The 13078-nt window shown below is 40.9% G+C and overlaps 1 protein-coding gene across 1 annotated transcript; it reads right to left on the reverse strand.

The window, feature by feature from the left end:
• Positions 1 to 902: 902 nt before the first annotated feature.
• LOC114456276 (tuberoinfundibular peptide of 39 residues-like) lies at positions 903 to 6443 on the reverse strand. The gene is made up of 4 exons (XM_028437925.1): positions 6329 to 6443; positions 5537 to 5641; positions 3675 to 3851; positions 903 to 1068 (listed from the first exon to the last, which is right to left on the reverse strand). Exons 2-4 carry the CDS (start codon positions 5638 to 5640, stop codon positions 903 to 905), a joined length of 447 nt encoding a protein of 148 aa, XP_028293726.1. The 5' UTR covers position 5641; positions 6329 to 6443.
• Positions 6444 to 13078: the final 6635 nt, after the last annotated feature.

Raw genomic sequence — 13078 nt, forward strand, 5'->3', positions numbered from 1 at the left:
CATCGACTGCCATTCTGAAAGTCTTGCATATTATTGTTAAACATATAAAATGCTTCTTTAATGTGATCGCTGTGATAGTGGTCCTGTTTATTTACACGTACAGAAGCTGGTTACTGTGTGTGGTTACTGTGTGTGGGTATGAGCCGAGGTCATGTTTATTCTCCTGCTTATATGTCTACGATAAGTGCAGCTCTATAATCTTTGCTCCCATCCTCTAGTATCTAATAATTATATAAAAAAAAGTTCACTTCAAGTAATCTGAGGGAGAATTTGTCCACAAACTACATAAAAAGCGTAAAAACTTCAACTCTACTGAAGAAAAGATAAAGAAAATACAAGAAATTAACGCATACAACGCTTAAAGCCAGGGTAGGTAATTTTCAAAAGCTAGCATGATTTTGAATGTAGCACCATCCGAGGGCTCCGCCTTCACCCCCCCACCTTGTGCTCCTTCTAAAGCCACGCCCCTCACTCACATGCACAAGTGCCGTGCTCCAATAGCAGACCTCAGCTCATCGCTTGTATTGTGTAGAAACTATGTTGTCTCATTCAGTAGTAAGTAAACACTAAACTTTATCATTATATATGTTAAAAAACGTGAACAAAAACGGTGACACACTTTGTGTGTGGGCTCATACACGCGAGGGGTCGAGTACGAGCAGGGAGACGTGATTGGTTAATGAAAAACAAACCGTCTTTTTTCATTGGTTGAAGTTTTTACAGGCTTACAGCTGCTACAGATGACAGATTTCTGTCAGGACATAAAGAAATTTTCAACCAAAAACTTGAACAGTGTATGTGGAGAAAATTACGTACCCTACCTTTAATCGTTGAACAGTGCTCTGAAAAAATTGTCACTACATGTTTAAATGGAAAGAGTTTTGCCAGAAATGAGAAAATCATCAAGAGGAATTAACAACCAGCAGTTTCTGCATGTACGTGTTGAGCCACTTCTGTCGCTCCATGGATGTGAGGAGTTTACTTTTCTCTCTGAAGGCGGCGTCATCAGCGACCACCATGTTCCTCTTCACCATCCCAGCGCCGTGCGTGGACCACGCTGCGTCCACGCTGCACCAAAGGAGACAAGTCACAGGATTCTTCATCAGTTCAAACATGCAGAAAATTTTAATTCAAATAATTTTTTAGCATTGCCAACAGTACTTACTGTACTGTGTCATATATCAGAAACTGGTGGCCCGGGGGCCACATGTGGCCATTGGTCTTATTGTGTGCGACCCCAATGTAAACGCATAAACTATAGTGGTGGGACGATACACTGACTTTACGATACAATAACCCATAATTGGGTCAGGATAACGATTCGATGAGAATATTATGGAATGAGAAAATAGACCCAAAGAACTGCAGTAGGTTCTTTCATTTGATTTGATTATTTGATTTGAAATACACAAAAAAACTAAATAAATGTATAAAACGACAACAAAATAACACAAAAATAACATGAAAATATATTAAATTACAACAAAATACACTTCTGGCTGTTTTGGTGTGGGGTGGCGCTGCCTGGCTGGGGGTGCTTGAGTTCGCCTGCTTATCAGTCCGTGGCTGGCAGGGTGGCCCTGCTTGGGCGGTTGATGGCATCCTCTCTCGTCGGGGGTGCCCTGTGGAGGGTGTTGTATCGTGGTGGCATGCTGGCCCTGGTGTGGGGGCGGGCTTCTCTCCTGATCGGCCGCTCCCTGCTGCGGTGGGGTGGGCCGTTCGGGGCCGGCGTGCAGCGGGGGTCGCCCCCTGGACCGCTGGGGGATGTGGCTGGTGCCCGCTGCTCCTGGGGGTGGGGGGTGCTCCGTTGGGTGCCGCAGAGTAGGTCTCCGGCTGTGCTGCTTGGCCCGTCCCTGGGGCCCTTGGTGCCGCATGCTTGTCTGAACCATCTACCCTCTCTGGTGGCCCGCCATGTAGACGGGCCGGGCTCACACCAAACAGGCCTCCTACATGGACATTTCACCTCACTCCCAGCTCGTCTGGCTCACTCACTTGGTGCACCACACACCCATACCCAACCGTTGGGGGGCTGGAGGGGGCCGCCGCTTGTGCTACTAAGTAGTAGCGTAGGGGTGGCACTCCCACCTCAGGTTGCCCTACCAATTCCTCCAATTTTGATCACATCTCAACACACCACTCCCCTGGAGAGTACAACCACCACCTCCGTCCTGTGGATCTATTGCACCACATACACATATGTACACAAAAGTTTCATCCCCTTTCTTTTAGTTGTACCTCATACATTCAAATGCCTCTCCATTGGGATATCAAGAGATACCAAAACAGGGTGGTGGGTAGGTTCACACATTTGGGTCAGTCGTGAGGGGGCCCGGCCCCTTTGTTGATCGCCGTGTAAAGTACAAATACATCAGGATGGTGTGGGTGGGTGTGGCAAGGTGGTGGGTCTCTGGGGGGCATGGGGTGGTGTTGCTGGGGGCTCTCTTTGCAATAACAAGCATTGCTGTCTTAAAAAGATTGCACTTACTGTCGTGTTGACCCTTGACAGCATGTGCAGACAAAGAATTAAAAACGACCTTACCACGGCGGTCGCCGAGGTAAAAACCAGAACATGAGAGGAGTTTGTTAAAGCAGTGGAGAACGACTTCCCTACGTCTTCAGAAAGGTTCTGGATGAGCACCAATGTCTCAGGAGGGGGAAACAGTGCACTGTCAACACTGTGTATGGTGGGGATGGTGCACTGCTGACCTCAACTCGAGACGTTGTGGATCGGTGGAAGGAATTCTTTGTCTACTTGAGTTTTGTGGACTTGGAGAAGGTACCTTGGGGATTCCAGTGGGGGGTTTGAGAGTTAGCGGTATCGAACCCACTGATACGGTCACTGTACAAAAGCAGTCAGAGCTTGGTCTGCATACTGGTTTCCAGTGAGGGTTAGACTCCACCAGGGCGAACCCTTTATCACCAATTCTGTTCATAACTTTTATAGACAGAATTTCTAGGTGCATCCAGGGCATTGAGGGGATCCAGTTTGGTGGCCTCAGGATTGGGTCAGTGCTTTTTGCAGATGATGTGGTGCTGTTGGCCATGATGAGAATGAGCACCTCTAAATCTGAGTCCATGGTTCTCGACCTGAAAAAGGTTGAATGCCTTCTCTAGGTTGGGGATGAGAACCTCCCCCAACTAGAGGAATTGAAGTAACTTGGGGTCTTGTTCACGAATGAGGGACGAATGGAGTGAGAGACTCTGACAGACTCTGCACCAGTCTGCACCACACCGTCCAAGTGAAGATGAAGCTGAGTTGAAAGACGAAGCTCTTGATTTACCGGTCGATTTACGTTCCTACCCTCACCTATGGTTATGAACTTTGGGTCATGACCGAAAGAACAAGATCTCGGGTACAAGCAGCAGAAATGAGTTTCCTCCGCTGGATGGCTGGGTTCTCCCTTAAAGATGGAGGGGCTCAGAGTAGAGCCACTGCTCCTCTGCATTGAGAAGAGCCAGATGAAGTGGCTCAGGCATCTAATTAGGATGCCCCCTGGACGCCTCCCTGGTGAGGCGTTCAGGGCACGTCCCTCTGGAAGGAGACCCCGAGGAAGACCCTGGACTATGTCTCTCTGCTGGTCTGGGAACGCCTTGGGATCCCCTGGGAAGAGCTGGATGAAGTGGCCAGAGAGAGCGCAGAAGGATGGAAAGAGGGTTGTGAATGATGACGTTACCTGGTGTCGGCTCTGTCTGGTGAAAAGAACCATGAATCCCTCGTCAGCCGTGCTTTGCTGCCAGCAGTGGTTTGGAGGGCCGGAGCTGACATCTGGATGCTCCAATCCTGTAAAGAGATAGAGGGGAAGAGGATGCTCCACTCCACTCGTTGATGATCATCAAAGTCATCTGGGCTTCTGCAAACGGACAAGAAAAAACCTTCACTAACAACTAAACAAGAAAGAAAATACATTAACTTACAAGGAAAAAACCCTTAACAAGGAAAAAAGCCTCAACTTATAAAGGAAAAAAAAACAACTATGAAGGAAAAAAAAACTCTTTTTTTCATTTTTTCTACTGAAAACAAATGTAATCGGTATGAAGTAGTGCTATTGATTGATCCTGGTCAAGCTCAATATTTTAGTCAAAATATTTAAATTTGTCGTATTTAGTTGTAAAATGTTTTATTTTTTGCTATTGGCTGAGAAATAGACGTCATTGGACCATCTTCCATTACAAACAAGCCCTGTTAGCCCTATTTTCTCACAATTAATGACTTAAAATTCATGTTGTTTTGTAAATGCAGTATCCTCATTTCACAAACAGGCGCTGCTCTCGTGGACACTGATTTTCAAACATAACTTTTCTCCACATAAAAGTTGTATTTGGGAGAACCAATATATTGTATTCAAAAACAAGTCTATATACTTTGACAACTGGTGTAGAAAAGGAATCTTACTTATTAGTCAGCTTTTTAATGATATTGGAATTCTTTTTGGAAAGTTTTTGATGCCATTCCATCTGGAATACGTACAGTATGTTGTGTAAATGTTCAGATTTCATAGCTCCTGTGTCCCCCAGGATCTAACTAAAACATACATTGGTACAATCTGTTTTTCTGCCTTGTACCTGACATTTAATGGGGATATACATGGGTACTTGCACAATAATATTTTCTTACAAATAAAGTGAAAGAAATCTCATATTAAATATTACACAGATTCAGTCCTGTTAAAAAATGTCTTAGTGAACTTTAAAAAAGCAGCTGCACATTTTGTAAGGTGTTCCCTGAAACCATGGCTCACTTATTTTGGTCTTGTTCTGCCACCAAGCTGCTCTGGAAAGATATTAACAATGTTATCTTGTCTCATGTCAATCCTTCCTTCACACTTTATTATAAATAAATGATCTGTGGTTTTCAAGCTGATAAAATATCTCAGAAGAGACCTTTTATCATTAACCTTCATATTCATAAGGCAAAATACACAAACTCAAAACCTAGCTTTGTAACATTTAGAAAAATATTTTGCTACTATTAGTTTGTGTAAGCATAAAAAGCTGTGAAAACACTAACGATTTGTAATAGTTTCAATCTTCTTTGAATGAAAGCTGGGGGCGGGCCCCACATTCGGTCCTACCAATCCCCACTGTTGCCAGCAGAGGGCGCTCAGATGTCTTACTTTTTTGTTCTTCTTTTATTTTTTTTTAAACTAAAACAGTATGTGGCCCCTGTAGAGGAAATAAAATAAACATGAAACTTGACAAATCTGTGCTCTGTACAGTTTTCCAGCACTGTTTGCATTTTTTGATTTTGTCTTTATTTTTGTCTTGGTTATATATTTGTGTCTGTGTGTGTGTGTATGTATGTATACGCTTATGTATGCACACATAGTCTTCCTTTTGATCTTAGCCTCTCGCATTGTTTTTCATTCTTTTCTGTTTGTTGTTTAATGTTGTCACTGTCATAATGTACAACCCCACTATGCAGATGTTGTATGCTAATGTGCATGATGTCATGGTTATGTTTGTATTAATAATACATTTTTAAAAAGCCCTATTAGCCCCGCCCCTCCAACACACACATACACACTCACACACACACCCCAGAGGCAGCCGAGGCTGAGGAAAGCCTGATGTCACCAAGGTCATACCCAGAATGCAAAGCAACCGATAGGACAGTTGGGGGACAGCAGTCATTTCAGACATCCTAGGAGAACGTAAGAACATTAGAACGTTAGAACATTAGAACAAAGATCCTCATTGTTTAATCAATAAAGTGTCTCATCTGTGAGCATTGCACTATTATTATCACTAAATATAAATGTTTTCCATTTCACTCAATTATTACTGATGAATAAATCATCTCTATATTATATCAGTGAGGTTTGTTGACTCCTATTAATCTGTCTATGGAGGGTTTTTTTAAAATATCTCTAAAATAAAAATAAAAAAAACAAACAAAAAAAAACAGTCATTGTTGAAGTTGAATCTTCTTCAGTTACAGTTAATCCAGCTCTTCTTTGGTCGGCTGTGGGTGGAGGTGGTTTTTATTTACATCATTAAGCTTCTTCCCAGTGTCCAACACCAGCACTGGAGTTGGAATGAATGAGAACAAATGTTGAGTTCTTTAAAGTCTCTTTAATATTTAATAAAACTAAACTTAAAGATGAATGTAACAGTTCATCAGTTGTGAAATAAAATGATAAATACCTTGTGATCCAAATTAAACGTACAAACATAAACACCTCCCCTCATCTCTTCTGCCTGTGCACAGAAAGTCAAAACCTTGATTTCCCTAAATTCTGAAGTCAAATCTTTTAAAATCGTCCCTTTTTAAACCAACATTGTTGCTGTTTTTAGTGTGTTCAGAGGCCTGGGATCAGAGTTGTCTCACCTGTCTGTAAATCTGTAAAAAGCTGAAGGCAGCTCAGGGATTGGTGGAGTTGGATCAGATAATTTTCCAAAAAGAGAAGAAAATGGTTCCCAGAAGGTTCTTTGTCTCCCGTGTCGTCTGCTTTGAGAGATGATATAGTTTGTATGGTGTTGTTGTGTTTCCGCAGGAATGAGTGTTGGTCTACACACCATCAGTGTCTTATATACATATGTATGTGTTTGAAGGGCCCACCCCCTCCTGACCCCCTCACCCTCACTTATACTCGAGTGTATCCACCCCTCAGCAGATCAATCCACCGTCAGGTTCTTCTGCAGGAGGCCAATCCTGGTGGAAGTCATAGTTTGCTTGTTAGTGTTGTTTTTCAAACACTCAGGGTTGGCGTCTCAGAGCTCGGCTTCGTCGCACTGAAAATCATTAGGAAGCTGCTGTGGATACGCAGACCCTGGGGGAGGGTTGGCTTCTTCATCATCTAAAAACTGACCAAACACTACTGACACGTGGTTCTGTTTGCTGCTGATGGGAAATGACTGGAGTCAATCAATAATTCACTGATTGTCTTTGGCCTTCTGTTGAGGGTGTAATAGTTAAAGGTTGTGGATTTCTCTTTGTTTGAGTATTTAAGCACTCTTCAGAGTCATTGCACACAGCTGTGAGTGAATGAGCATCATCTGGACAAGAGTCGTTAACCCCTAGGACACTATCGCTATAATTAGTAACACCATCACTACCGCCGGGTGATTTTTACCCAATATCATACACCCAATAAAAAGTCATTATCATCAAAATATACACAGTACAAATGACAATACAATATGTGTTCTTTTATTCTCAACTATGCCTGGCCCATGTGTACGATGTACATTTTAGGACATCCTCAGGTCTCAGAGTGAGGTGTCAGTCATCTGGAAAACCTCTTTCATTGGTCAGACCAAACGGACTCAAGACTCAGGAAAACCTCCGTCAAATGAAATGGCCTCAGGCTTTAAAATGTAAGTTGTCAGATGTAAAACACAACATTCATTTTTATTTTGAAGAAACCAGAAATACATGCGTCATCATCAATATGAGCTGCTTCTAATACAAGAGTAAAGTTGAAAGCTGTTATTTTCTATTTATTCTTAAAGGTTAAAGTCAAATTCAACCATTTTCTTCTAAACACATTAAATATGTTAAAAATGTATTCCTTAAAACATGTACAAATCCATTCAACCATTTATAATGTAATTGTGGAGCTAGGCTTCACAAAATGTTTCAAATTTCCGTTACGTAACAGAGCTATCATTAGCACACCAAACTTCCGCAGCCTCCAGCGGATGCAATTCAACCCCTAGCCGAAAACAAACCACATATTTGCATCCGCTGGTGACACTTTTTTTGCACCGTGATTGTGTGTTTTTGCCTCTAGTGGGCGCAGTTCTAACTCTACACGGGAGAGATGCACATATTCAGAGCAGACCTTTCCACTGACGCCTTGCTTGGCCCGATCTGTGGAAAACCAATGGGAGAAGCACTATTGACGCTGGAGCTGCTTTCCCACTGCTCTCTCCCATAGGGTGAGGGTTAATACACGGACAAGTTTAACACTACTGTGTTGATAAACACATCTATGTATGCTATTTTTTGTTAATTAGTGCTTACATAAAACATCTATGTATGCTTTCTAGTGCAATATATACCCACACTTCTGCATGTGCATCTGTGTTATGGGCATTATGCAATATTATAGCCAACATAGCACTTAATAATCAGGAAAATAGGATAATGTGTAATGTAATATATTACTGTACAATAATGTGGCAATGTGAGTACAATGAGGGCTGAGGTATAAAGAGTACTGATATATTCTACTCAAGTAGAACTACTATTACTTGATTGAAATTATACTCAAGTGCAAGTACAAGTAAGTCCTACATAAAATACTCAAGTACAAGTAAAAAGTAGCTCAATAGTAAATAGTACTCAAAGTAAATGTTATTAGTTATTTTCATCCCCCGTGTTTATTGTTGGTAATAAATCGTTGCCATGGTTCCCTTACATACAGTAAACATCTCATGTATAAAAAGGAAGAGATTAAATCTTGCACATTGGAATTTAATTTCCACAAAGGCATCTGTATGAAATAAAAGGTCAAAGTGTACAATTAAAAAAATAATAAATAAAATAAATAAATAAATAAATAAATAAATAAATAAATAAATAAATAAATAATAATAATAATAATAATAATAATAATAATAATAATAATAATAATAATAATAATAATAATAACACCAATGAATTCAATTGAAAATGAAAAATTCTCAGTCTCTAAGTATAGTTACATTTATGAACTCCAAAACTGAGAAAATAACCGACATTCAATGCTGTTTTGGTGCCATGCATTACGTTTAATCTGATTGGTCGGCTATGATGTGATGCATTTGATTGTTTTCTGGACATTTCAATTTTTATAGTTTCACAATGTCTGTTGATCATTTTAAAACAAAGAAAAAAAATTACTCAGTAACAGTTTGGTGTAGAAATGTAACAAATTACTTCTTTTAAAACATACTTAAGTACAAGTAAAATTACTTATTACCTCCGCCAAGCGCGGAGCAAGGAGCGGAAGGTTATATTTTACCCTGCGTTTGCCTGTCTGTCTGTCTGTCTGTCTGTCTGTCTGTCTGTCTGTCTGTCTGCCTGCCTGTCTGTCTGTCTGTCTGTCTGTCTGTCTGTCTGTCTGTCTGTCTGTCTGTCTGTCTGCCTGCCTGCCTGTCTGTCTGCCTGCCTGCCTGTCTGTCTGTCTGCCTGCCTGCCTGCCTGTCTGTCTGTCTGTCTGTCTGTCTGTCTGTCTGTCTGCCTGCCTGTCTGTCTGTCTGTCTGTCTGTCTGTCTGTCTGTCTGTCTGTCTGCCTGCCTGCCTGCCTGCCTGCCTGTCTGTCTGTCTGTCTGTCTGTCTGTCTGTCTGCCTGTCCCCACACACACACACACACACACACACACACACACACACACACACACACACACACACACACACACACACACACACACACACACACACACACACACACTCTTCCCACTACAGGGGAGCTTTTTATTAATCAAAGATATGTGATTGTGTCCATTCACTGACAGTGGACAGGAATGTGCTGCATAGATATAATATACTGTTTATATATATATTAACATAACGTTTGTTATGGCCTGCTCTGTTGATTCACGTGATGTCACTCACATTACTGCATTGCGACAAAGCTAGAGCGCTAAATTCTGATGAAGAGCAGGAAACTTGAGAATCTGTCGTCTGAAATCATTAAAATGCCCATATTGTGTGTAGTTTACGGATGCTCCAATCGTTCTAACAGAGAAAAGGAAAAGATTTTATAGAGTGAGAAATGTATAAAGCTCACAGAACAAGTGGATTTTAAACCTACGTCTGTGGTCAGGAGGAGCAGAGTCTGCTGATGTTGTAGCGACCACTTCATAAGGTATGTTAGCGAGCTAACTTTGTTTTTTTGGCTGTGTTTATATAGCATTAGGAATCCGTGTACCCTTCGTTCTTTGTTATTCTGTTTTAAAACCAAATCAAAATAACAAATAAAAAGTGTGGTTATTTTGTTTTTCTGATTTGAAACCAAAACAGAAATACAGAAAAAACAAAAAACAGATAAACAGCGGTTTTTTTTTTTATTATTTGTTCTGTTTATGTGATATTTATGGTGAAATTAGAGCGAGAACTGAAGTCTGCTGCACCTGGTTTCCCTCCCCAGGTCCTGGACCAGGTCTGTTTAGGATTGATTTCAGCAGTTTTCTGGTCCTGCTCATGTTTTCATTCAGTCTGTGGATGTTTTAGCTCGTATAAAGCTACTCATGCTGTAGTTTTGTTTGTTACGGTCCAAATAATAAATAAACTGGTGACTGGCTATTAACTGTGAGGCTGGTGTGATGAACAATATTAGAACTTCTACCATTTGACAATTTTGCAAAAAAAAAAAAAATTGCAGCTTTTTGTAGGGTAAATATAAATAACGCTAACAGCAGCCGTCAACACACACGGAAGTTGATCATAAGAAATGAGACGCACCAGTAGATTTATTACACCACATATGTGCATGTTTTATGTAACATCCATTCTTTGGTTTTGATTTATTTATGTATTAATAACGTTGCTTCTTTTTATGTCCGGACCGGGAGCAAAAGTCACCAGTTTATCTGGATACTATTTGGACCGTAACACTGTTCGGTAAAGTTGTCAGATATTCACAGATTCGGACTTCCAGCATCAATAACTCTTTAATCAAACGTCATTGACACACAAATAACACCTCTACCATCAGTGTGAGGTGGACAACATCATACAAGATCATTTTTTATCAAACGCAGCAGAATAAAAGTCCGTTTGTCGGTCGTTCTGTGTGGGAGATTAAAACATGAAGCTGTCATTCTAGTTTCCCTTAAATTTCCACATATCACACAAACAGAACCACATTTAATTTAAAACAAAAAAAAAACACTGCTTGTTTGGTTTTTAAACCAAAAAAACAACCCGTTATTTAAATTTTTCCGGGTGTGGGGGGGAACGATATTGATACTCGGAACGGAGTGTTTTTGTACCCCCCACAGTTTTCTTAATGCCCCCCCAGTTAATGCTGCCTGGTGCTGTAGTACGTTAGTGGAACATTTACAACACAGCCTTTGTGTTAGACAGATCAGTGTTTGATTTGTTATTTTCATATCAGATGCAAGTTCAAGCTTGTGGGGGCGTGGCTTTGCAAGGAGCACTGACAGTAGCATACGGGAGTGGGCGGAGCTTAGAGGAGGTCTTGCCAGGTCAGATCATGCCAGCTTTCCGACTGCACCTTTAAGGGTGAATCACTGGTTAATGAGATTTCACTGTAAATGAAATGTAAATATCTCTATGACATTTTTTGGACTATTTTACACTCATTTTACATTTGTGTACATCAAGTGTAGCAAACAGACATGTGGGGTTTCTCAGAACCTGACCAGCTGCTGTAAATCATGAAATGAATAGCTGTAGTTGACTCTATTAAACCACCTAACATGTTTAGTATGATTTCATTAAGTTTAATGGACAGTAAAGTAATATAAACAGGGAAATTAAGATATGGAACAAACTGAATGGAAAAAGTAAACTGATGTTGACATGATGTGGAAATGGATGAACTCTGAAACAGAAAAGAGGAAATGTTGAAGAGGAAAATCAGAGTCCCTGTAAATGTTCTCTAGCTGAACTTTACCAGGCTGAACACGGAGGGAAACTGTTGTCACGTTAGTTATTCTTCTCACGGCACTGAAGCACCTTGTTAGTACGTCAGTGCAGCAGAAAAACTCCTTGAACAAAAAAACCTTTAATGCTCTCCCCGGACTCACAAACATTCTGAGTGAGAAGACAAGACAGCGCTGAGTTAAAATAACAGGAAGCTGGTTTCCATTTAAGGACTTCGTTATGGCTATTGTTGGAAATAATGCCGACCGACAGGAAGCAGCTGGCCTTAACAAGGGCGTCTGACTTTACCCTGGATAATGAGCCTGAGTCACCGCGTAGCACAGCTCCCAGAAGGCTCTGCTCACAGCAGCAAATGACTGTTAGGGCCTGAACGTCAACCATCGTTCAACTCGTTCATTCACTTTGGCTGAGCGTGAACTTCAGCGTCCCATATTTCTGCCTGATGAACATTATCGTTCTGATGCTTGTAGACAACGCGCTGAACTTGGTTCAGCAGAGCGACAGATTTCTATAGAAACAGCGTGAACAGCTTTTAAAAGTCCAGTATTATGTTATTTTCACCCATCTCAATTTGTTCTAACAACCCCAAAAACATAGTATTTGAAATGTATTTTCCCAAACTCACCTGTTTTAGAGTTTTAGCCTCTGAAAAGTCACTTTCATTCATGCTTCTAAAAACAGGCTGTTTTGGGGCTTTCATGCATATGTGGGTGTGTCTGCATGAAGACTCTATGCCACAGCTTTATTACCATAGAGATTTTCTTTAGCTATCCATACACTTCTGTTATTGGTTCCAGACAAAAAACTGCACATTATGGTAAAACACATGGATATTTAAGCGTCTATTGTTATTGTGAGTCCAACAAACCCCGTTTCAGGGTGTGTGTGTGTGTGTGTGTGTGTGTGGCAGCAGTGGAGTCAGTCATCTGTTCCAAACACTCACCAATGTTAAGCTGCTAAGTCACTTTGTTGTCATTCTCTCCTCTTCTAATGACATGAATAGTTCATTTAAGGTTAGGGTTCATTAGTTTTGTCCAACCTCTGCGTCGCACTGGGTCACAAACCATCAGATCATGTCAAAGGTGATACGAGGAGATAAAATGGACTATACTGTGGCTGCCCACTGCTCCTCAGGGAGGGGTTAAATGCAGAGAACACATTTAGTGTATGTAGCTTTACATATATGACAATAAACTATAACGTATATTCTTTATTATTGTTTTACTTGTGAGGAGCCTGGATTGTCAGGAGGAGTCTCCGCGATGTCACAGCGAGAAAAATACAACTGGTCGTTTAGAGCTTTTTACAGAATGTGAAAAACAAGGGACGGAGGAAACAGAACTTTTTCAACTTTGTCCCTCTGAAAGAAGATAATATATATCACTGTAACAAAACCATTATAAAGTTAATTTTTCATAATACTGCTACTTTAATTATGTAAAATTATGCTTTTGTGTAAACTTTGCCTGCTGGTTTCAAGACACTACTGCACACATCGACAACGTCAACAGTATAAACCTT

Source organism: Gouania willdenowi, chromosome 22, assembly GCF_900634775.1.
Source record: "Gouania willdenowi chromosome 22, fGouWil2.1, whole genome shotgun sequence".
NCBI classification, from domain to species: domain Eukaryota; kingdom Metazoa; phylum Chordata; class Actinopteri; order Blenniiformes; family Gobiesocidae; genus Gouania; species Gouania willdenowi.